At 43.6% G+C, this 26,459-nt stretch overlaps 1 protein-coding gene across 2 annotated transcripts in view; it reads left to right on the top strand.

Annotated features, from left to right (window-relative positions):
* Positions 1 to 26,459, top strand: part of KCNIP2 (potassium voltage-gated channel interacting protein 2) — a 290,122-nt gene extending 263,663 nt beyond the window's left edge. The window contains exons 2-9 of one of the 2 annotated variants that reach the window (XM_069978889.1): positions 4,640 to 4,735; positions 13,495 to 13,619; positions 18,913 to 18,982; positions 20,314 to 20,384; positions 21,438 to 21,545; positions 23,740 to 23,844; positions 24,189 to 24,251; positions 25,015 to 26,459. In XM_069978889.1, coding sequence (XP_069834990.1) covers positions 4,640 to 4,735; positions 13,495 to 13,619; positions 18,913 to 18,982; positions 20,314 to 20,384; positions 21,438 to 21,545; positions 23,740 to 23,844; positions 24,189 to 24,251; positions 25,015 to 25,062 — 686 coding nt within the window. In that variant the 3' untranslated portion in view covers positions 25,063 to 26,459. The remainder of the gene's footprint in view (positions 1 to 4,639; positions 4,736 to 13,494; positions 13,620 to 18,912; positions 18,983 to 20,313; positions 20,385 to 21,437; positions 21,546 to 23,739; positions 23,845 to 24,188; positions 24,252 to 25,014) is intronic. The other variant, XM_069978890.1, reaches the window with a different exon arrangement.

The following is a 26,459-nucleotide window of genomic DNA, read 5'->3' as shown; positions in this document are numbered from 1 at the left end:
GAAGATAGCTGGTGGCGCCGCCTGAGGCAGACGATTCAGGTCGCCTCATCATTGCGGCGCCCCTGCCTATACTCACCTGATCCCGCCGGGTCCCGCTTTTGGATCCGGTCGGGTCACGGAGATATCAGCTCCCGAAGCCCGGCGCACGTGCTGACAGGAGAGTCCGATGCCCATAGAGAATAACGGAGCATCAGGACTCCCCATTCATTCTCTATGAGCGTCGGACTCTCCTGTCAGCGCGCACACCGGGCTTCGGAAGCTGATATCTCCGTGACCCGACCGGATCCAAAAGCGGGACCCGGCGGGATCAGGTGAGTATAGGGGGCTGTAACGGGGGGTCGGGAGCCTGGCCCCCAGGCACGGGGGGTGACAGGTCCTCTTTAAGCGATTTTAAAAACAATTGCAATGACAATTTTTCTTACTAATTTTCAAACGATTTTTCTAACAATTTATTTGTCTAAACGCTGATCGTTATAAAAACCAAATTGTTGCTTCAAAATCGTTAAACGATCGATTGGGCGAATTATCGCTCCGTGTTAACGCAGCATTACTCCCTGAAGTATGAATCAGGAAATCCACTTATATCGCCCACAGAAAGCTTAGACATAGAAGCCTTATGCTGCGTTTACATGTAACAATTATCGTGCGAATCTGCGCGATAACGATCGAATTCGAACGATAATTGTACGTGTAAACACAGCGAACGATCAAACGACGAGCGAGAAATCGTTCATTTTGACCTTTGAACAAGTTCTCAAATCGTCGTTGATCGTTCGCAAAAATTCGCAGATCCTTCCGTGTGAACAGTCGTTCGCCGATTTAACCAATGTGTGAGATAGGCTTAAACGATCGCAAAACAAATTTTCCGTACAATATATCGTACCGTCTAAACGCTGATCGTTATGAAAAAAAATCGGTACTCCGACATTGTTAATCGTACGATCGGGCGAATTATTGTTTCGTGTAAACGCAGCATTATTGTTTAATATCATTGAGGAAAACAAGAGATGACCAATATCACATGCTGGCACCTTAACCCCTTCCTATGATAAATCTGGTGACTACATAATACAGATACACAGTGCAAATAGTGGCCGCAGAAAACTGACATGTCCGTTTCCTACGGCGCCGCTAGGGATCCCGGCCAGAGTGTACAATATGGCGGGGATTTACAAAGACCAGCGTACAAGTACGCCGGTCTTATATTAAGCCCCGCCCCCTTTTTCCATGCAGGATTCGCTAAGAGGCGTACGCCTCTTAGCGGATCCGCCTGGCCGGCAAGGCGCCTGAATTTGCGGCTGGCGTACAAAATCTACACCTGCTTCATGATTTGTGGTGTAAATCAAGATAAATGAGGCGCGCGAGGAGGCCACGCCTCCTTCCCGCCTTATAACCCCCCCTCAAGCTCTGCCAGCCCGCCCATCGGGAGAGCCGGGCGTACAGGAGGCATATGCCAGGGAGAAGAGGCGAATCTGCACCTCTTACCTGGTGTACGCCTCCGGCCCCACAGTGCCTGCAGCACTACGTAAGTACCGCTGAAATCAAGGCCGTTGTAACAACGGCTGTGGTTTCTGCTGAACTTACGTAGTGTGAACATAGTCTTACACCGTGGCCATTCAAATGATTAGGGAACCGAGAAATATCAGGTGTACTAATAAGAGAGACGCTCCTGGTTAGTGGCCCATGACGGGGTATGCAGACATTTATATACCATATAGGCACATATCCCCCATTATTGTTACTGATGGTTTTTTTCTAGGTCCTGCTCTCATGACAAGTTGTTTTGTGCTTTTTATTATGTTCCGTCTCCAGTAGCCAGTATGGGAATGTGTATATAGCATGCTGCGCTAAAGCTTGAACATAGCGCCATAGTGCAGCGTGACGCATGGCTGTGAGGACATACAAGCTGTTTCTGTGTAGAAGAAAAAAATTAAAAACATTCGAAAAAATAATCTGAGGTAATGGCGCGAATCTTCATGGCTGACAAGCCATTGTTATGAATATAACAGCTTATATTACCAGAACTACTGTGTAGGGTTATTTGCATTAGTGGTTCGTAGTCTGTGCAGGGTAAAATAATAGTCACATGGAGACCATCAGCAAGTAGGCGAGCTGCTAAAGCCGGATGTTATATTAATAGATATTTCCACTGTTATTACCAGCTGAGAATACGGCTCCTCCCAAAATGTCACAGAAAGGGGTAAGGTGGGCAAATCAACGGGTTTCAGAAAGTTATACAGATTTGTAAATTATTTCTATTTTAAAATCTCCAGTCTTCCGGTACTTATCAGCTGCTGTATGTCCTGCAGAAAGTGGTGTATTCTTTCTAGTCTGACCCAGTGCTCTCTGCTGTCAAGAACATGTCAAATGGGAATTTGCTCCTGCTCTGGACAGTTCCTGACATGGACAGAATACACCACTGGAAAGAATACACCACTTCCTGCAGGACATACAGCAGCTGGTAAGTATTGGAAGACTGGAGATTTTGAAATTGAAATAAATTACAAATTGATATAACTTTCTGAAACCAGTTGATTTGAAATAAATAAATCTTGGCGGACTACCCCTTTAGGCCACTGCATATAACACCGGCCGTTCTGTGATCCGGCCCGGGTCACAGAACGGCCGGTGCTACTGAAGATTATCCCGGCCAGTACTGCAGTACGGGCTGGATAATCTTAATTTCTTGTGAATTCAGGTGCGCCCGCATCCCAATTAACCACTGCACACAATGGAGCATGCACGCTCCATTGTGTGAACTGACATGTTCTGTGCGGCCGATATTCAATGACAGTTTTTCGTGCGGCCAGATGGAATCCCGGCCAGAGCGTATACAATGGGGGAAATTTATCAAACATGGTGTAAAGTGAAACTGGCTCAGTTGCCCATAGCAACCAATCAGATTCCACCTTTCATTTTCCAAAGAGTCTGTGAGGAATGAAAGGTGGAATCTGATTGGTTGCTAGGGGCAATGAGCCAGTTTCTCTATACACCATGTTTAATAAATCTCCCCCAATGTGTATAAGCTTCAGCCGGGATTACAGCCGTGATTTATGCTAAACATACAATGTGTGAACATGGCCTTAAAGTGTACCTGTCATGGCGTCTCGCTGTCGGATCAGCGGAGAGTCTCTCTGTTCATAGCGGCAGCCACAAGTGTAGGGAGCTGTGAAATGTCGCTTGTCGCCCCTTTTTTAGTCAAAAGACACCAGTATCAGAGTCCCATATACCTCCAGCCAATCAGCAGCCGACCATTCTCAGCAATGCATCATTATGTAAGAACAAAGGTGGAAGAGGCTATCAAAGATCCGTCAACAGCAGCTTGTTAAAGGGGTTGTCCAGTGAAAATCTTTTTCTTTCAGATTAACTGGTGTCAGAAAGTTATATAGATTTGTAATTTACTTCTATTAAAAAATCTCAAGTCTTCCCATACTTATTAGCTGCTGTATGTCTTGCAGGAAATGTTGTTTTATTTTCAGTCTGACACAGTGCTCTCTGCTGACACCTCTGGCCGAGACAGGAACTCTGTCTCGGTTTTATATGAATCCCCATAGAAAACCTCTCCTGCTCTGGACAGTTCCTGTCTCGGCCAGAGATGTCAGCAGAGAGAAAATAAAACATTTCCTGTAGGACATACAGCAGCTAATAAGTATGGGAAGACTTGAGATTTTTTAATAGAAATAAATTACAAATCTATATAACTTTTTGACACCAGTTGATTTGAAAGATTTTTATTTTTTTTTCCGCTGGACAACCCCTTTAAGAGTTTCCAAATAATGCTGATTGTTCCTATAGAGACACATAGCAGCTGATCTCTTAGTGTACGCTGAGCTATGAGCGGATACTAGGGGCAACATGGCCACTTAAATATTAATCAGATGGATAGATTCGCTATAAAATACTGACATTCTGGACTATACAGAAACAGCTTGAGCTTTGCCTGGAATCTTCTATCATATGGATTATCTAATAAGAAATCATCTATAAAAACAATCCCAGAGCTCAGAACATTCAGAATAATCACATTATCTGCAAGTTTTAAAGGGGTTGTTCACCCAAAAATTTTTCTTTCAAAGCAACTGGTCCTAGCAAGTGCCAGGGATTTGTAATCTCTTGTATTAAAAAATCTTCAGTCTTCCAGTACCCATCAGCTGCTGTATGTCCTGCAGGAAGTGATGTATTCTTTCCAGTCTGACACAGTGCTCTCTGTTGCCACCTCTGTCCATGTCAGGAACTGTCCAGAGCAGTAGCAAATCCCCATAGAAAACCTCTCCTACTCTGGACAGTGGTGGAAACAGAGAGCACTGTGTCAGATTGGAAAGAATACACCACCTGCTGCAGGACACACAGCAGCTGATAAGTACTGGAAGAAAATATTATTTTTTTTTATTAGACGTAAATTACAATTTTTTTTAATAGAAGAAAACTACAGAAAAAAATTGTGAACTTCCCCTTTAACATATTACGTCAAAGTTGCAGGAAGACGTAGAAAAAAGACGCCTTTCTGACATCTTATTAGATAATCCTGTAGGATCCATGCGCTGTGTGTCTATTCCCAGCAATGCCGCGTCTGCTTTTCGCATTTCTCTGTCATGTTAATTTATCATGTAATACTTTGCTTTGTTCTGGTGATTTTCAGGGAATGTTCCCAGTCAAAATAAAAAAGCTTTTAAGCAGCGAATCCTCAAGCTGTTACCCTGCTGCGGCTCTGACAGCACCCCCTCAGTCAGTGAAAGCAAGTGACAACTTTCTCTCTATTATTTTGTATGTCTGTGCGTCATACTTGTGTTATATGCCGTAGTTGTGCGAGTCTTAAAGGGCAGTTCCACTGACTGTTAATACGGTGAGGTCAAATATGTTTCAAACAACAAAAACAAACACAAAGATGCACTCTAAGCGTTCTTAAAAGGGTTGTTCACCCCCCCCCCCAAAAAAAATTTTTTTTACATTAACTGGTGCCAGAAAGTGCCAGATAACTGTAATTTACTTTTAAAATCTTAAGTCTTCCAATACTTATCAGCTGCTGTTTGTCCTGCAGGAAGTGGTGTCTTTCCACTCTGACACAGTGCTCTCTGCTGCCACCTCTGTCCATGTCAGGAACTGTCCAGAGCAGGGGAGGTTTTCTGTAGGGATTTGCTGCTGCTCTGGACAGTTCCTGACATGGACAGAGGTGGCAGCAGAGAACACTGTGTTAGACTGGAAAGAATACACCACTTCCTGCAGGACATACAGCCGCTGATAAATACTGGAAGACTGGAGATTTTTTAAAAACTTTTTTACTGTCTCCATCTTCGTTGTAATCAAAGGAACTTTATTAGAAATTCATCCCGTGTACAGTTCGGACCTTTTGGGGAGACTCCAGGAGCCATGAATGTACACTGTATTGTAGTTCTTGGGAGAATAATAATGTATTGCACCAGTTACAACGTGTTTTGCATCCAGACAGGCGCCTTCTTCAGGTGTAATACAGGTATAATCCATCTTGGTTGTGCTCTTCTCCCCCTATTCTGAGGTTGTTTTTACCAAGTATAGTATAACACTGGTTTCTGTCTATTGTACGGGGTGAGAGGTAGGTCTCCTCTTCCGACTGAGGGTCTATATTGTGACGGGTGACTTAACGGAATTTAAAGTGTCACTGTTATTTATTTTTTTTGCAGAAATCAATAGTCCAGGCGATTTTAAGAAACTTTGTAATTGGGTTTATTAGGCAAATATGCCATTATCTACATTCAAAAAGACTTTCCCCAGGTCCCCCCCCCCCCTCCCTCTCTCATTCACTGCTCATTATCAGGAAATCTCGACTCTTTTACATCAGTCGAGCCCTGTGTAATCTATGGAGAGGGGAGGGGGGAGATTAGTCGCCAGCGGAGAGCAGAGAACAAAGGATTACACAGTGGGAGCTGTGTGAAAGCCGGTATTCAGAGGTCAGAGAGGTCAGTGCTGACTTCAGAGGAGATAGCCCGGTGATGTAGCAGTATATTAACTCTTTGTTGTCCTGTTTTGGTGCCTCATCTCCCTCCACCCCTCCCCTCTCCATAGAGAACCATAAACACAGGGGGGAGAGCTTCAAACTGCTTTTTCATGATACAAATGCATTTTTCAGCTAATAAACCCAATTACAAAGTTTCTTAGAATCGCCTGTACTATTGATTTCTGCAAAAAAAAAAAAATTAAACAACAGTGACACTTTAAAAGAAACTGTCAGCAGGTTTGTTCATACAAACCTGCTGATAGGTACCTGTTGTTGAAAAGTTGGTAACTATTTTTGTCCTCTGTGTCCTTTTTTGGTAAAGGTAAAGAAAAATTGAATCTATGGGTAAATATAGCAGTAATGCATTTGTATACCAATATATGTATGTGTTATACATAATATATCAGCAAGATGCTGCTGCGGCTTCACACTTGTGTTGCTCTCGCACAGTTATTGCATCAGTTTTGCACCTGCACATTTATGTCACTAGGAGGCGTTCTTTTTGTCATTTGCATTTTACCAAATAACCTTTGCTGAGAGCAAAAGCTTCACATTGTATATAGAATAGGAGTTTGTTACTCTCTGCTGCCACCTGCTGGAAACTATGAGAAGACAGGGAAATAAAGTGACAGCTGTTCGGAGCACATTTTTGATATATAAAGGGGGGCTCAGCTTGATGCAACCACTGGTCTGTGTGCACCCCCGGCTGGAGAAATAGAGGGAATGTATCATATATGTACAGTCCCCATGAGAGGGACCTCATCATTGGACCTCACAGTTTGAAATGACAAATTATAGTTAAAGTTTATTGAATTAATTTCTATTATATAAAGTTACACATCATAAATAAAGAGCAGTTGTGCTGCCTGTACAGTATAGTTTTGTGTGTATAGGATGGTGCAGGTGGTGCAGACCATTTACAATGACTGACACTGACATCATCAATGACATCATCAATTACATTATCAATGACATCAACGATTACAATCATTGACAACAATGATAACTTTATCAACATCGTCGTTGACATCACTGATGACATCATTGATTTCATCATCAAAGACATCAACGCGTAGTGATGACATCACTGATGACATAGTCGATAACATCAACGGTGACATCATCGATGACATCACCAATGACAATCATTGACAACAATGATAACTTTATCAACAACATCATTGTTGACATCATTGATTACTTCAACGATGACATCATCTAGTGGTGATGACATCCCTGATGACCTCATCGATTACATCATCATTGACATCAATGACATCACCCATGACAATCATTGACAACAATGATAACTTTATCGACAACATCATCGTTGACATCATCGATGACATCATTGATTACATCATGGATGATGACATCAAGTAGTGATAACATCATCAATGACATTATCAATCACGTCATCAACGACATCATCAATGACTTCACCGATGACAATCATTGATAACAATGATAACTTTATTGACAAGATCATCGTTTACATCACTGATGACATCATTAACTACATCATCAATGATATCATCGAGTAGTGATGACATAATCAACGACATCTTCAATTACATCACTGATGACATCATCAATGACATCTCTAATGTCATAACTGTCAACATCATTGATGACATCAACAACATCAATGATGATATCATCAATAATAGTCGAAGACATCATCCATGACATCACTGACGACAGTCATTGACAACAAGGGCTCCCTCTCTCCTCCTTCCTACACAATGGCCTCTGCAGAGAAATCTCATGATAAGACAGTCCCGTTTAGTCTATTGTTTCATATGTCCATGTACCTACCATAAAGCTGAGCTCTAAATTCTGTTAACAGAGCATAGCAGAAGCTCGGACAATATGGTTGCCATCATGATGATGTACAGAGTTTGAAATAAATAAAAAAAATTAAATATATATATATATATATATATATATATATATATATATTAATATATAAACAGATTAGTAAAAGAATTATTTTCAGTATCTGATTGTAAGGAGATAGATAGATAGATAGATAGATAGATAGATAGATAGATAGATAGATAGGAGATAGATAGATAGATAGATAGATAGATAGATAGGAGATAGATAGATAGATAGATAGATAGATAGATAGATAGATAGATAGGAGATAGATAGATAGATAGATAGATAGATAGATAGATAGAGATAATAGATGGATAGGAAGGACATGGTATACCTCTGCAGTTGTTCATTCATAAAATCTTCATGTTCTCCCTTTATTAATATGGATTTGTCTGTGAGCTGATTGGTTACACTACAAATTACCTGACAGGAATGAGAGCGGCTTTAATCCCATTTAATGAGAGATTAATCCCCTGGCGCCGGGCAGGAGAGGTGTAGTATTCTGGGTCATGCCGCTCCTGTTACCATGTACCTTGTTCATATCACACTCGCTGGCACACACTTCAGTCTGGGGTTGGGTTTCCTGCTGGCAGAACCTGGTCCTTACCTCTGCACCAGAAATCAGAAATAAGTATAATAGCAATAAAAACACTATGTAACTATGTAACACTATGCAATACTGATCCAGATGGGACAGGGACATCAAATATGGCTGCCGGTCCGGCTCCCAGGTTATGTTACAGTGTCCCATAAACCAAGCCTGGATCATGTGTTTCTGATGGGCTTTTATGTGACATTTTTTTGGAGTTTTGGGAACCTGTCACACTGAACAAAACATTGGTATAGACCAGGAGGAACCAGATTGATATACACTACTGTTCAAAAGTTTGGGGTCACCCACACAATTTTGTGTTTTCCATGAAAAGTCACACTTATTCACCACCATACGTTGTGAAATAAATAGAAAATAGAGACAAGACATTGACAAGGTTAGAAATAATGATTTGTATGTGAAATAACATTGTTCTTACATCACACTTTGCTTCCGTCCCAGAATCCTCTTTTTGCAGCAATTCCAGCATTGCACAGCTTTGGCATTCTAGCTATTAATCTGTTGGGGTAAGCTGGAGAAATTGCCCCCCACGCTTCTAGAAGCAGCTCCCACAAGTTGGATTGGTTGGATGGGCACTTCTGGCGTACCATACGGTCCAGCTGCTCCCACAACAGCTCAATGGGGTGGTGATCTGGTGACTGCGCTGGCCACTCCATTACCTATGATAGAATACCAGCTGCTGCTTCTGCTGGAAATAGTTCTTGCACAATTTGGAGGTGTGTTTAGGGTCATTGTCCTGTTGTAGGATGAAATTGGCTCCAATCAAGCGCTGTCCACTGGGTATGGCATGGCGGTGCAGAGTGATAGACTTCCTTATTCAGAATCCCTTTTACCCTGTACAAATCTCCCACCTTACCAGCACCAAAGCAACCCCAGACCATCACATTACCTCCACCATGCTTAACAGATGGCGTCAGGCATTCTTCCAGCATCTTTTCATTTGTTCTGCTTCTCACAAACGTTCTTCTTTGTGATCCAAACACCTCAAACTTGGATTCATCCGTCCACAACACTTTTTTCCAGTCTTCCTCTGTTCAATGTCTGTGTTCTTTTGCCCATCTTAATCTTTTTCTTTTATTGGCCAGTCTCAGATATGGCTTTTTCTTTGCTACTCTGTCCTGAAGCCCAAAATCCCGCAGCCGCCTCTTCACTGTAGATGTTGACACTGGTGTTTTGCGGGGACTATTTAATGAAGATGCCAGTTGGGGACCTGTGAGGCATCTGTTTCTCAAACTCGAGACTCTAATGTGCTTATCTTCTTGCTTAGTTGTGCAACGCGGCCTCCCACTTCTTTTTCTACTCTAGTTAGAGCCTGTTTGTGCTGTCCTCTGAAGGGAGTAGTACACACCGTTGTAGGAAATCTTCAATTTCTTAGCAATGTCTCGCATGGAATAGCCTTCATTTCTAAGAACAAGAATAGACGGTCGAGTTTCAGATGAAAGTTCTCTTTTTCTGGCCATTTTGAGCGTTTAATTGACCCCACAAATGTGATGCTCCAGAAACTCAATCTGCTCATAGGAAGGTCAGTTTTGTAGCTTCTGTAACGAGCTAGACTGTTTTCAGATGTGTGAACATGATTGCACAAGGGTTTTCTAATCATCAATTAGCCTTCTGAGCCAATGAGCAAACACATTGTACCATTAGAACACTGGAGTGATAGTTGCTGGAAATGGGCCTCTATACACCTATGTAGATATTACACCAAAAACCAGACATTTGCAGCTAGAATAGTCATTTACCACATTAGCAATGTATAGAGTGGATTTGCTTAAAGTTAGGACTAGTTTAAAGTTATCTTCATTGAAAAGTACAGTGCTTTTCCTTAAAAAATAAGGACATTTCAATGTGACCCCAAACTTTTGAACGGTAGTGTACACCTTTGTGGGAAAAGATTCAGTATAACTTATGGTTGAAATATTTGCCTATTTTGGGCTAAGGAGTCCAGTGGGCGGTCCTTATTAGTGAAAGCTACTGCTCTATGCACGTTTATACAGGGAGAGTTGACATTTAGTGAATAAGACCACCCACTTGACTCCAAAACCTACAATAAGCAACTTACAATTAAATTGAAAAACTATATATCAGTGTGCTCAGCTCCTCCTGCTCTCCGACTGACTCCCTGTGCTTTATGACTGACTCCCTGTGCTCTCTGACTGACTCCCTATGCTCTATGACAGACTTACTATGCTCTCTGACTGACTTCCTATGCTCTATGACAGACTCCTTATGCTCTATGACAGACTCCTTATGCTCTGTGACTGACTCCCTATGCTGTATGACTGACTCCCTGTGCTCTCTGACTGACTCTCTATGCTCTGTGACTGACTCCCTATGCTCTCTGTCTGACTCTCTATGCTCTATGACTGACTCCCTATGCTCTATGACTGACTCCCTATGCCCTCTGACTGACTCCCTATGCTCTCTGTCTGACTCTATGCTCTATGACTGACTCCCTATGCTCTATGACTGACTCCCTATGCTCTCTGACTGATTCCCTATGCTCTATGACTGACTCCCCATGCTCTATGACTGACTCCCTATGCTCTCTGACAGACTCCCTATGCTCTATGACAGACCTCCTATGCTCTATGACTGACTCCCTATGCTTTATGACAGACTCCCTATCCTCTATGACTGACTCCCTATCCTCTCCGTCTGACTCCCTATGCTCTCTGACTTACTCCCTATGCTCTCTGACTGACTCCCTATGCTCTCTGACAGACTCCCTATGCTCTCTGACGGACTCCCTATGCTCTCTGACTGACGCCCTATGCTCTCTGACTGACTCCCTATGCTCTATGACAGACTCCCTATGCTCTCTGACTTACTCCCTATGCTCTCTGACTGACTCCCTATGCTCTCTGACTGACTCCCTATCCTCTCCGTCTGACTCCCTATGCTCTCTGACTGACTCCCTATGCTCTATGACTGACTTCCTATGCTGTATGACTGACTCCCTGTGCTCTCTGACTGACTCCCTATGCTGTATGACTGACTCCCTATGCTCTCTGACTGACTCCCTATCCTCTATGACTGACTCCCTGTGCTCTCTGACTAACGCCCTATGCTCTCTGACTGACTCCCTATCCTCTATGACTGACCTCCTATGCTCTATGACAGACTCCCTATGCTCTCTGACTTACTCCCTATGCTCTCTGACTGACTCCCTATGCTCTCTGACAGACTCCCTATGCTCTCTGACGGACTCCCTATGCTCTCTGACAGACTCCCTATGCTCTCTGATGGACTCGCTATGCTCTATGACTGACTCCCTATGCTCTCTCTCTGACAGACTCCCTATGCTCTCTGACAGACTCCATATGCTCTATCTATGACTGACTCCCTATGCTCTCTGACTGACTCCCTATGGTCTCTGACTGACTCCATATGCTCTCTGACTGACTCCCTATGCTCTCTGACAGACTGCCTATGCTCTCTGACTGACTCCCTATGCTCTCTGACTCCCTATGCTCTCTGACTGACTCCCTATGCTCTATCTATGACTGACTCCCTATGCTCTCTGACTGACTCCCTATGGTCTCTGACGGACTCCCTATGCTCTCTGTCTGACTCCCTATGCTCTCTGACTGACTCCCTATGCTCTCTGACTGACTCCCTATGCTCTCTGACAGACTCCCTATCCTCTATGACTGACTCCCTGTGCTCTCTGACTGACGCCCTATGCTCTCTGACTGACTCCCTATGCTCTATGACAGACTCCCTATGCTCTCTGACTTACTCCCTATGCTCTCTGACTGACTCCCTATGCTCTCTGTCTGACTCCCTATGCTCTCTGACTGACTCCCTATGCTCTCTGACTGACTCCCTATGCTCTCTGACTGACTCCCTATGCTCTCTGACTGACTCCCTATGCTCTCTGACTGACTCCCTATGCTCTATGACTCCCTATGCTCTCTGACTGACTCCCTATGCTCTATCTATGACTGACTCCCTATGCTCTCTGTCTGACTCTGTATGCTCTCTGACTGACTCCCTATGCTCTATCTATGACTGACTCCCTATGCTCTCTGACTGACTCCCTATGCTCTCTGACGGACTCCCTATGCTCTCTGACTGACTCCCTATGCTGTCTGACGGACTCCCTATGCTCTCTGACTGACTCCCTATGTTCTCTGACTGACTCCCTATGCTCTCTGACTGACTCCCTATGCTCTCTGACGGACTCCCTATGCTCTCTGTCTGACTCTCTATGCTTTCTGTCTGACTCCCTATGCTCTCTGACATACTCCCTATGCTCTCTGACGGACTCCCTATGCTCTCTGACTGACTCCCTATGCTCTCTGACTGACTCCCTATGCTGTCTGACGGACTCCCTATGCTCTCTGACAGACTCCATATGCTCTCTGACTGACTCCATATGCTCTCTGACAGACTCCATATGCTCTCTGACTGACTCCCTATGCTCTCTGACAGACTCCCTATCCTCTATGACTTACTCCCTATGCTCTCTGACTGACTCCCTATGCTCTCTGACTGACTCCATATGCTCTCTGACAGACTCCATATGCTCTCTGACAGACTCCATATGCTCTCTGACTGACTCCCTATGCTCTCTGACTGACTCCCTATGCTCTCTGACTGACTCCCTATGCTCTCTGACTGACTCCCTATGCTCTCTGACGGACTCCCTATGCTCTCTGTCTGACTCCCTATGCTCTCTGTCTGACTCCCTATGCTCTATGACTGACTCCCTATGCTCTCTGACGGACTCCCTATGCTCTCTGACTGACTCCCTATGCTCTCTGACGGACTCCCTATGCTCTCTGACGGACTCCCTATGCTCTCTGTCTGACTCTCTATGCTCTATGACTGACTCCCTATGCTCTCTGACAGACTCCCTATGCTCCATGCTGCTGACATGTGAAGCAATGGGAGTGTTTGCTGTATCTGGGTATATCTGCTATTCCATGTTATTGGAAGCTTATGAGGATTGTTCTGTAAATAATGTAGACGCCATCACCCGCATTGTCCTCTAATGGGCCCTTTCTTCTCTCTGGTCTTGCAGACAGTGTAGAGGATGAGTTTGAGTTGTCCACCGTTTGCCATCGCCCCGAGGGACTGGAACAACTACAAGAACAAACCAAATTTACCAAAAAGGAACTTCAGGTTCTGTACAGAGGCTTTAAAAATGTGAGTATATAATGGGTGCAATGTATGACCATCTATAATCTCCAGCAACTGTATTCCACCAATCTGGTGTATCTAACCCTCACCTGTGTGATAAATTCTGAACCTCTGTATCTAAGCCTATCATGTCTGTGGTACCAAGCTGACAAATCTAAACCTAAACTGTGCAATCATAAATCCTGAACCTCTGTATCTAAGCCTATCATGCGGTATCAAAACCTGTCAGGTCTGTGTGTTCGGGGGTCTACAGTTTGCTGTGGGCGCTCTGCTTTCTCTCTGCACTTGTACACATGTAACTCTTCCCTGCACACTGCCTTGGACTTGCTTTCCACCCTATCTACACTCAGTTGCTGTGTACATCCTTCATTCCTTCCCTTCTGCCATCTCTTAGAATGGATTTGAAATATGTTTTTGATTGGTGAATCTGCATTAGTTCTCCAATCAAAACATGTTAAAGGGGTATTCCGCTCAAACATAACTTTTAATATTTTGCTGCCCATGGTGAGACCGACAATTCCTTCCATAGTTGTTATTATCTATTCAGTCTCCTTCCCACCAGTTCCGAGTTGCTGCTTTCTGCTGAAGACACAAAAATCTGTGTGTGAGCTGTTCACTCTGTCTCCCCCCCCCCCCCCCCCTTCTGAGTCCCTATGCTGGGAGGATTAATCACAGTGAGTTCATCAGCAACTTTGACTACAGGCTAAACCTCCCAGCATTATAAAAAAGCTACAAGTGGCAGATAGGGACTTGTTTACATCAACTGTCTCGGAAGGGAGGGGGAGACAGAGAGAAAAGCTCACACACAGATTTTTGTGTCTTCAGGAAAAAGCAGCAGCTCAGAACTGGGGAAAGGAGAATGAATGGATAATAAGAAGTATGGAAGGAATTGATAGTGTCACAATGGGCAGCAACTTATAAAAAGTTATGTTTGAGTGGAATACCCCTTTAAAAACACACATTTTTACTGCAGACCATTTAGACATTTATATTCAGGAAACAAATGAACAATAAATCAATAAAAAAAAATCAATGTAATGTTGTCCTTAGCCTTTATGTATGTCATATATAATACTGAGCATCTTAGCCTATCACGTGTATTTCTGTCCGCTTAGCTGCTGTATGTGCAGTAAGCCTGTGTGTGACGGTGTGCTGTTAAAGGGAAACCATCAGCAGGCTAAACGAATATAACCTCCTGATATCTCCCTATAGCACAGGGGGTGCTGTGGATGAACGCAAGTCTCTTACCTTCATCCTCTGCACCCTTTCCGTGCTGTTTGTAGTTTCATCCAACGTCTTGTAAGGCCGTTTGGAGCACTGGGGGAGGGGCTACCTACCCCAAACCATGGCCCCGCCCCTTCAAATGATTATCAGTGGAGTGAGATGTGCCAGATCAGTGCTCTGGAGGTTGTAGCCCCGTCCCCATTGCTTCAAACAACCTTACTAGACGCTGGATGAAAGTACAAACTGCATGGGAACGGCGCCGAGGATGAAGGTAAGAGACTTACCGCTATTCTCAGCACCCCGTGCACAATTAGCAGATTAGATTGCTTTCACCTGCTGATAGTTTCCCTTAAACAGTGTGATTCACCTGCTGAGCTGGAGTATGTAACTATAAGGTGTGACACCGTGCTACTAAGCTGCTGTAACTATTATGTGTGATATTGTGTGTACACGCTGGCTGCTGAGCTGATGTATCTAACACTGTAGCCGCCAGTGGAAATGTTGTGCCGGCATGCTCATGTATCTAAGCCTGTTATGTTAGATACCGTCTCCTTAGCTGGTACACCTGTGACACGGTGCTGGTAGGGGTGCCAGGCCTCTCAGCTTGAACGTGCATACAGGAACGGTTTATTTTCTCACATAGGCCGCATATACTTTACACGTTACACAAGTGTCATGGTTTAGTATGTAGCAGAGGCGAACGGCTCACACACAAGTACAAAGACTCCAGAGGAATCAGTAATAACTCGCTCCTAAGCTAACTAGGTCCTCCTACTCTGTATCCGGCTGCTGCCATATCTGCTGCCTCCCATGCCACTCTCCATCCTCCTCCCTGTCTTTGGGGACTACACCATCCCTGCAGCTTAACTCTTTGTAGTCCACAGCACAGTGGACCTCTGTCTCTCATGTGGTCTCTATGATGGATAGTGGCTAAGTCTGCTACTACAGCTGGCTAAGTCCTGTCTACTTGAATAGTACAGAGCTGCGGACAACTGCAGTACCAGGCAGAGCCACTAGATGGTGCTGGAGATCAGAGTCACAGTGATTTGATGGTGTGTATATCAGGGATAGGCCATCAATATTAAAAGGGCTACTCCAGCATTTTTTTTTCTTACAGATCAACTGGTTACAGAAAGTTATATAGATTTGTAATTTACTTCTATTAAAAAATCTCCAGTATTCCAGTACTTATCAGCTGCTTTATATGCCCTGCAGGAAATGGTGTATTCTTTCCAGTTTGACATAATGCTCTCTGCTTCCACCTTTGTCCAGAGCAGTATCAAATCCCCATAGAAAATCACTCCTGCTCTGGACAGTTCCTGACATGGACAGAGGTAGCAGCAGAGAGCACTGTGTCAGAGTGGAGAGAATACACCACTTCCTGCAGGACATACAGCAGCTGATAAGTACAGTTTTTTTTGTTTTTGTTTTTTTTACAGAAGTAAATTACATATCTTTATAACTTTTTGATGCCCTCTGATTTAAAGGAAAAACATTTTTGCCAGAGTACCCCTTTAAGGCCTTGGAAAACCCCTTAGCTATCAGGAAGAAAGTTTAGATGTCAGAGACAGAGCCCGCAGCTGACAAAATGATCTAAACCTTAATTATAGATGGTGTCGGAGGGTATCTGGCTCTCAGCTCATTATGTAGATGGGTGTCAGCACAGGGGCCCGCTCTGATTTTTTCCCTTCTAATTCTGTGATCTTGGAAAGCTGCAGTGTCTTCTGACCGGACATGTTAATACTTAATCACCTAATCTACTAATGGGAGAGGTGCAAGAAGGAAACCGTAATACCGCAGCACATACAGAGCTGTAGGAGAACTAAAGGTGCCAGCAGACTCACTCCTTAGTTTAATTATCCTTATCAAAGGTCAGTATAGGCGGAAGACCCCCACTGAGAGCTAGAATAAAGGGTCTGCATGTGCTGTGCCCCTTATCATCCTATTTCCCTTCTAATTATCTCAGGATAGATAGATGTATATCCCAGGCAGGTTTACATTCTGTTATTGTAGATTTACCAACCACATCTGCTGGAAGTTTGTTCCAAACATCTACTACTCTTTCAGTAAAGTAACTTTTTCTCACTTCTGATCTTTCCCCCAGATAACCTCTCACTGTGTCCTCTTGTTCTTGAGTTCAGCTTCTTTTCTAAAAACACTCCCCTCCTGAGCCATATTTACTCCTGTAACATATTTAAAGGTTTCGATCCCCCTGTCTCCCTTTCTCTTCTTTCCTTTAGATTATAGAGATTCAAATCCTTAAAGGGCTTGTTCACCATTTTTTTTCTTTCAAATCAACTAGTGCCAGAGATTTGTAATTTACTTCTATTTAAAAATCTCCAGTCTTCCAGTACTTAACAGCTGCTATATGTCCTGCAGGAAGTGGTGTATTCTTTCGAGTCTGACATATTGCTCTCTGCTGCCATCTCTGTCCATGTCAGGAACTGTCCAGAGCAGTAGCAAATCCTCATAGAAAGCCTCTGCAGACTGGAAAGAATACACCACTTCCTGCAGGACATACAGCAACTGATAATACTGGAAGACTTGAGATTTTTTTTTTTATAGAAATAAATTACAAATCTCTGGCACTTTCTGGCACCAGTTGATTAGGAAAAACATTGTGAACACCCCCATTAAGGATTTGAATCTGTATAATCTGGAGGAAAGAAGAGAATAGGGGGACATGATCAAAACCTTTAAAGTGTCACTGTCGTTATAACTTTCAAAATCTAAATCAACAGTAGATGTGATATGAAGCAAGTTTACATAATACATTCATTATTTTTTGTTGTTATCATGCTGTAAAACAAAATTAAACTTACTAGAAATCCAGGTCCAGTCTCCTGAAGGCAGCTATATAACAGCTATACTTACTTGTATCCAGGTCCAGTCTTCTGAAGGCTGCTATATAACAGCTATACTTACTTGTATCCAGGTCCAGTCTCCTGAAGGCAGCTATATAACAGCTATACTTACTGTATCCAGGTCCAGTCTCCTGAAGGCTGCTATATAACAGCTATACTTACTGTATCCAGGTCCAGTCTCCTGAAGGCAGCCATATAACAGCTATACTTACTTGTATCAAAGTCCAGTCTCCTGAAGGCTGCTATATAACAGCTATACTTACTGTATCCAGGTCCAGTCTCCTGAAGGCTGCTATATAACAGCTATACTTACTGTATCCAGGTCCAGTCTCCTGAAGGCAGCCATATAACAGCTATACTTACTGTAGATTTTCTGACTAGGCAGATTTTCTGACTTGAGCTGGTTGAAGAAAACAGAGTAAACACATGAATTCCCGGCCAGTACAGAGTGTCCCGGCTCAATGTGTCCATCAGTCACATGACTGCCTTCTCTCTGTGAGCGCTCAGATGGCCTGGGATACACAGGACTTCCTGTTTTCTGACTGTTTCCTGTTTTTAGAGGAAAAAAAAAAAAAAGAGTCAGAAAACAGGAAGTGCCGTGTTTTCCATGATAACTAAAAAAATAAATAATGAGTGTAAATTGGAAACTTGCTTTATATCACATCTACTGATGATTTAGATTTTGAAAGTTATAACGACAGGGACACTTTAAGTATGATAAAGGACTAAATAAGGTTCAGAAGGGAAGTGTTTTTAGAAAAAAAACTGAACTCAAGAACGACCCCTTTAAGTCTTTTCTGATATGTTTTACGCTTGCATTGGCTTTGTCGACCAAAGATAAAGGGGAGAAACACATGCAGCCTTCATTCTGGTGATCGTTGGGGGTCTCAGCCCCCAGATCCACATGATAGTGACATGGATCTATGTTAAGTCCAGTGGGATTGACTGGAGTCACGTGGTACAGTAGAGTGTTGGTCAAATATCATTGTATAGAGCCAGAAGAATAGAGTGTATGGCTGTGTGACAGCGTGATACAATAATACACGTAAACACCAAGAAATAATAGTGCCACATAGAGCTCAAGTAATACTGCTGTAATATACTATGTGCAGATATGCAGGGAGTATGGAAACACAGTAGGGACACAATGACTACGTGACTAATATGATGGTCTGTATGATGTGAACTGATGTCTGATTCTCTTCTAACAGGAATGTCCGAGCGGCATCGTCAATGAAGATAATTTCAAGCAGATTTATTCCCAGTTTTTCCCACAAGGAGGTGAGCGCTGCTGTATAATGAATGTGCGAAGCCTACCACGTATAGCGGCATAGAACTCTTATTATTGTGAGGTTGGAGTTATGATGAAAGATGAACTGTCACTTAAAGGGGTTATCCAGCGCTACAAAAACATGGCCACTTTCTTCCAGAGACAGCCCCACTCTTGTCTCCAGCTTGGGTGCAGGCTTTGTAACTCAGTTCCATTGAAGTGAAAGGGGCGTAAATGGGTAATCCAGCGCTACAAAAACATGGCCACTTTTGCCCCACTCTGGGCTCCAGTTCAGGTGTGGTTTGCAATTCAACTCTGTTTATTTCAATGGAACTAAGTTTCAAACCCTACCCAAGGTGGAGAAAAGAATGGTGCAAAAGTGTCCATGTTTTTGTAGCACTGTATAAACCCTTTAATTGCAAACCACACCTGAACTGGAAACAATAGTGATGCTGTCTCTGGAAGAAAGTGGCCATGTTTTTGTAACACTGGATAACGCCCTTAAAGGGGTTGTCCAGCAATAATCAAATCAACTGGTTTCAGAAAGTTATATAGATTTGTAATTTACTTCTATTTATAAATCTTCAATCTTCACATACTTATCAGCTGCTGTATGTTCTGCAGGAAATGTTGTTTTATTTCCAGCCTGACACAGTGCTCTCTGCTGCCACCTCTGTCCATGTCAGGAACTGTCCAGAGCAGGAGAGGTTTTCTATGGGGATTTGCTACTGCTCTGGACAGTTCCTGACATGGACAGAGGTGGCAGCAGAGAGCACTGTGTCAGACTGGAAAGAATACACCACTTCCTGTAGGACATACAGCAGCTGATAAGTATGGGAAGACTTGATTTTTAAATAGAAGTAAATTACAAATCTCTATAACTTTCTGAAACCAGTAGTTTTGAAAGAAAAAAATTGTTGCTGGAGTACCCCTTTAAGGCTATGTTTCAACTACAGGAATATGCCATCATTTATCAGGAAAAGGCAGCTGTCTATTGATAGTGACAACCACAAATAATGATCATTATCTATAGACAGATGCCTTTTCCCAATAAAATCCCATAGTGTGCACATGTACTGTATACACTGCAGATTTTATGTTGTGTAAGACAGAGAGATGTGCGGCCAATAACAATGATTTTACCGGCCGCACAGTAACATCCCAGTAGGCTGATCAGCTAACCTCTGGCCCTCACTAGAGCTCCCTCTACTGTTCCCTTGTAATAATACACTCTATTTCTGAATTCTTAGCCCCATATGGGGTTTCCAAGCCAATAATCCAGGGACCATTCTGCCCCATGTCAGTGTGCTCTCCTCTTACATATTGTCATTTTCTCTTCCAGATTCAAGCATGTACGCACATTTTCTATTCAATGCATTCGACACCGATCACAACGGATCCGTCAGCTTTGAGGTGAGAATTTATGATCAGAGATGAGCTGGGGTCATCTTATGTGGAAGAGGTGTGACCGCTACCCCTACAACCCTATATAGGAGACCCAAGGCCCACATTAAAGGTGGTATTAAAGGGGAACTCCAGGCGAAATGTATTTAATATGTTATTACATAAAGAAAGTGAGATTAATCCCTAATATACACTAATTATGGGAAATGCACGTATACTGCTATTTCCCTCAATTTAGTAGATCAGACAGGCTTCCATTTCTCTAAAAAAAAACAAAAACAAAAAAAAACGTGACGTCACGTCTCAAGTGTATGTTCCGGCAGGGTCCAGCAGGGGGCGCATGTCGTCTAGACGTCTTTGTAGATTAATCATTGCCTTCTCCCTCCCTCCCTTTGCTGCCCAGTGTTTGCAATGTCCCCCCTCCCTCCGTCCTATCCCGCTGCCTGTCTTCCTCCCTGGCATTACACCTGTGGCGGGGTGAGCTCTCCTTATCTGCCACTCACCCCCGCGATGGGCCCTCCTGCACTTCCCCCAACTAGCCGCCTGTCCTCTCTGAGCCCCTGCAGCTGATAGCCCCTACGGCCGTGCCCCCTGCGCCTCTGTGCTCACCCCGCCGTCCAGTCCCATGCAGGAGCGCTCACCCCGCTGCCTGGTCCCGGGGCAGGGTGAGCGCTCCTGCACCTCCTCCCAAGCAGCTGCCCATCCTCCCTGCGCCTGATACACAGCGCCTCTGTTCCCCGCTGCGTTCACCCCGCCTTATAAGGAGTGTCCATCACATGACCAGGAGAAGTGTGTTTAGTTGCAATGAAGAAAGTGTGTTTATTCACACAAACGATTGTTTGTGTGAATAAACACACGTTCTTCATTGCAACTAAGTGAGTGCCGGGATTTTGTTAGTTTTCGTGGATACAGTGTTCCCTTGGCACCTCGACTCCTACTGGAGTGCCGATCGTTGGTGTACATCACATGACCAGGACAGGTTTCATCCCCTTTAAGACACCACCACTCCCCATATAATTTGTGGATCTGCCGTTAATAATCTTGTAACTTTTTCCTCCCTAGGATTTTGTAGCGGGATTGTCTATTATCCTCCGAGGGAGCATAGATGACAAACTCAACTGGGCCTTTAACTTATATGACCTAAATAAAGATGGCTGCATCACTAAAGAGGTGAGGCTACACTGCTTCCCTAACTCACAGAAATCACTGCACAACCGGCCTCCCCTCTGCCGACGACAACCTCCTCTCTTCATATAAGACTTCTATCTAGTGTGACTCCAGAGCATTGTCCCTCATTCTGCAACTCTTGGTAACGCAGGCTTAGGAAAACTTCCAGAAACAGCGCCACTGCTGTCCCCAGTTTGAGTGTGGTATTGCAGCTCAGTTCCAATAAAGTGAATGGAGGTGAACTGTAATACCATTCACAACCTGAGGACAGAGGTGGTGCTGTTTTTGCAAGAAAGTAGCTGTTTGTTATAATTATAAATAATCCCTTTAAAATTAGCTCTTCTCTCAGGCATCTGGCCTAAGGAGGACCCAGCAGCGCCTCCTTCTGACACGTCTAGAGTTGTTCACCTGACTTCTCATGTCTGATTAAAAAAAAAAAAAACACTTAGCTCTCGAAGTCTTGAGCCCCTGAGGGTAATGAATGACTAATGTGTCTTGGGTAAGATGTAGTCATTATTTCAAGAAATACCTGCTGAATGACACAAGCCTCCTTGGCAATGCTCTGGACCCTTCCACACAACTTGTCAGCAAATGTATTGCTGCAGTGTATGCTATAAAATGACTCCCCGTGTCATGGAGTCTTAAAGGGGTACTCCGGTGACAATCTTTGTCTTTCATATCGGCTAGTTTCAGAAAGTTATATAGAATGTCCTGCAAGTGGTGTATTATTTCCAGTCTGACACAGTGCTCTCTGCTGCCACCTCTGTCCATGTCAGGAACTGTCCAGAGCAGTAGCAAAGCGGGGTCTACAGCACTGTACTCTGACCCAGGAAGTCTCCCTCACCTTCCAAATCATAGAAGATCCACTTCAGGCTGGTGCTTGCATCAGGGGACAGGACAGTGGGGGTAATCTCTCCATAGCTGTAACTATACCTCCCAAGTGTCCCTCTTTTGGAGGGACAGTCCCTACTTTAGAGCCATGTCCCTCTTAGTCCCTTACATGTCCCTCTTTTTGACCTAGGAATTAGATTTGCATTAATAAACTTTTTATGTTGCTCTAGAAAGTGTCTGATTTCTTCCTGTATAATAGACACGGACCTGCGTATTATTCCATCATGTGGTGCAAGTTGTATCCTAAAACATTGTTATATCCAGATGCATCATGTGCCATTATGGCCGCTGTCACACATCATATCACACATGCAGATCACATGGCCCCGTACACACATCTGCATTGGTTACATGATCAGTGCCACAGAGCAATAACTAAGCTATTGTGTGACAGGAGGTGCAGACGGTAACTGACCGACCCGCAATTACAGACAGGGTGACTGATGTGTGATGGGACCTGAGGATGCCGATATACATACAGGATCTGCCGCAGATTTACAGACGTCAATGTAACTAAATGCATCAATCTGCAGCAGCTCCTGGATGTGTGATGTATCCTTGAATAAGAAAGTATAGAAATGTCTGGAAAATTTTACAAACATGAACCACAAGTGTCCCTCTTTGGGCGTCTAAAAAGTTGGGAGGTATGGCTGTAACCCCTCTCTCCCCGGACAGAGAGTGCTGCTATACTGTGCGCACATATGTCCTGCTCATTCCTTCATGCTCCCTGCAGTCTCTGTCAGTCCTGATTGGCTCATGCTGAACACCCCCCCTTCCCCATTGCTGTCATGTGACCACACAGACCTCTGACAGCAGCCCTGCTTCTCTATTCTAGCCTGTTGTACTACGCTACTGCATTATGGGGATCTGCAGTTCCATCCTGTATCTACAAACTGCTGCTATGTTATCAGGGTTATGCGCTTACTATACATTATACTCCACATGCTGATTGCTATACTGTACAGTAACTTATATATCACATATTCAGCTGTTTCTAAATCTTTGTTTCATTAGTTTTGCATGTTATTCAGAATAAAAAAATCATTATTTTTGGGGTGTGGAACCAATTGTTTGCATATCAATGATTTCTTATGGGAAAATTTCCTTTAGTTTGAGAGTGGATTTGCATTACAAGCACGGTCCCGGAACGAATTATGCTCGTAGTCCAAGGCACCACTGTAGTAGGATTAAAAAAAAAAAAAAAACAACATAATTGTAGAAAAAAGTTTAGCAGGGGATATTCTAATGTAGATTTTGTATAGTGGTTATATCTACTTGCTATTTTATCTTCTTGCTGTTTCTGCAGGAAATGATGGACATCATGAAATCTATATATGACATGATGGGCAAATACACGTATCCAAACATGCGGGAGGAAGCGCCAAGGGAACACGTGGAGAACTTTTTTCAGGTGAAATCCTCAGCTTAGACAGGTTGTGTTCACACTGTGCGGCTGTAGTGCAGTCTTTAAAGTTCCAATTCATCTAAGGCAAACTGCAGCCAGATGGCCAATGGTCGTCATTAACTATCTCCAATGCTTCTGTGTCTACGACCTAAGTGTCTCCATGGTTACAGACTACAAACAAACCCTGTGTAGTCTGAGCCAGTAGTTGTGCTATAGTTCCCATCTGCCTCCTCTTCTATTGCCTGTAGGTTAGTAAGAGGGTGGACCTACAAATGCAATGTGCAGGTAATGAAGAATGTGCATTTGCTTTGTAATAATTAATTTTTTTTTCTTTTTTTCTTTTTTTAAAGAAAATGGATAGAAATAAGGATGGTGTGGTAACCATTGAAGAATTCATTGAATCATGTCAGAAGGTAAGCTCATGGCACCGAGGGCAAGAAGGGTCAGTAGCTATTCAGTATTCACCAATAACCTGTCACTGGTATAAAGGCCCATGTTAGATAATATAGGGCCGAAACGCGTTGCAATAAAGGAACATTGATTTACTACGCCATCTACTTTTGGATACTTCTGGTTGCACCGGTGTGTGCAAATTGCGTATACTCCAGCGCTCTTCGTATTCTGGTGTGGATTTGGTCTTTGGTCCTGTAGTCGGTTGACTACATATCTACATTTGTCGTTCCCACCGTCGGTGGTGATGTCCCCCAGTACAGCTGCGGAGTACACCCTTACATGCTGCATTTAGAGTTGTGCCTAATATTCGCACAACCTACCCAGGTGAGTGGATCCCTGTTAGATCTTTTGTCCATCCACCTGGTCATTCTTCACTACACGAGGAAGCGCCCCCTGTCTCCCTTCTTTTCACCTATTGGTGGAAGCGCCTCTCAAAATGTAGTGTTACCTATTGGTAGACAGCTGTTTTGGGGTTTTGTTCCTTGTCAGTACAGAGCAGGGTGCAGGCTAGCCATGGGAATGTATTATTAGTCCAAGTAATCCAGACATATGTTGGTTCATAGTAAGGAAGCAGCGGCTCCATAGTCCAGTTGTGTGGGGTCTCAGGACAGTTCATAGGGTCTTATCCACTAATTCTTAGGTGTGGCTACAGAGAAGTTTTGGCTTGGCCACCCATTACTGCCAGAACTTACATTGTAACTTTCTCCCCTTTCTCCTCTGCAGGATGAAAACATCATGAGATCGATGCAGCTCTTCGACAACGTCATTTAGCATTCTCACCATCTTCAAGATTTCTTTTCCAGTCTCACAATTTTACATAGACAATATGGATGCCCAACTACCGAAGAGTGCGTCCGACACAAACTAATGCAAACGCAATCTCTGTATGATGTCTTGGCTGTTGTACACACTGAAACACTTAAAGAAGCTGATCCCTCACTTGAAGATTCCAAAGGTATCGCCTAATAGCACTAGGATTCTTCCACCTTAAGACCTTCCTGATGGGAGCAGTGGTCTCCAGCAAGGACCTTTGTGGAGATCTCGAAAGCTCTTACGTAACTTCCAGCTGACTTCCGAAAACCAGGGAAACCTTAGAAACTTCTTACTTGCTTTTCTTTCAGATGATAGTAGTAACAGGACAGCATTGATGTTCACTTATCATACAGCGCGTCTTAAAGGACACCATGTCTTGACCCAGGTCGAATCTTCAGAAGACACTTTGGCCAAGTGACAAGATACAACCTTAGTTTATCACTTTAAGACCCAAGATATTGGTAGAATATTCTTAGCCCCGCTCTGGACTATGCCTTCTGTAGGTCTGTTGGCAAGTATGCCATAATGGTGTTCTTTTAGTGCTCCATACAACTATTTGTGGCATTACAAGTTTCAACATGGAGAACCAGTCAATTTTCACCAATGGGCATACATTTTTAAAGGGGAACTCTAGAGTCACCTGACATGCCTTATAGGCCCCCCAAATGAAGAAGGCACTTATCACAGCTTTTAAACCCCTTAAATTTAATACACAACATAGTGCACCATTATTGCCACATCTACTGTGGAAGTCTAGAATCATGTTTCTCTACACAATCTTTAGGAAGAATGTTTCTTTAAGCTAAACTTAAAGGGGTTAACCAGGGTTAGAAAATAAAACTCAGCAACTTTCTTGCATAAACAGCGCCACCCCTGTCCCTAGGTTGTGTGTGATATTACAATTAAGCTCAATTCAGTTGCAAAACCCACACCCACAGGAGAGAAGCTCTTTCTGGAAGAAAGGGGCCATGTTTTACAAAGCTTGGACAACCCCTTTAAGATGGCCAAACACCTGTTGGCCAAATGCTTGTTCGGGAGACAACTAATTTCCAACCCCAATACCGTGCACGGGTGGGTATGCATGTGTTTCAAATGGGGAGGGGGAAGAAAACTTGGCCATAAACATTAGATCAATGATGGTTGAACCCACTGATTTTGGCAAAATTGTCTGACTAATGTGTATCGGTGAGGAGTCAGGAGGCCACCATACACATTGGGTGGTCAGCAGGTCCTGGCGAAATGGCAAGGTTCAACCACTATTAATATTACTGGTAAGGCCAGTTTGGCATATTAAGTCCAAAAGGGAAAAGGACATCTTTGAATAGACATAGGGGGAGATTTATCAAACATGGTGT

This window comes from Dendropsophus ebraccatus, chromosome 8, assembly GCF_027789765.1.
Source record: "Dendropsophus ebraccatus isolate aDenEbr1 chromosome 8, aDenEbr1.pat, whole genome shotgun sequence".
Classification (NCBI taxonomy): Eukaryota; Metazoa; Chordata; class Amphibia; order Anura; family Hylidae; genus Dendropsophus; species Dendropsophus ebraccatus.
This window is presented reverse-complemented; position numbering and strand designations above follow the sequence as displayed.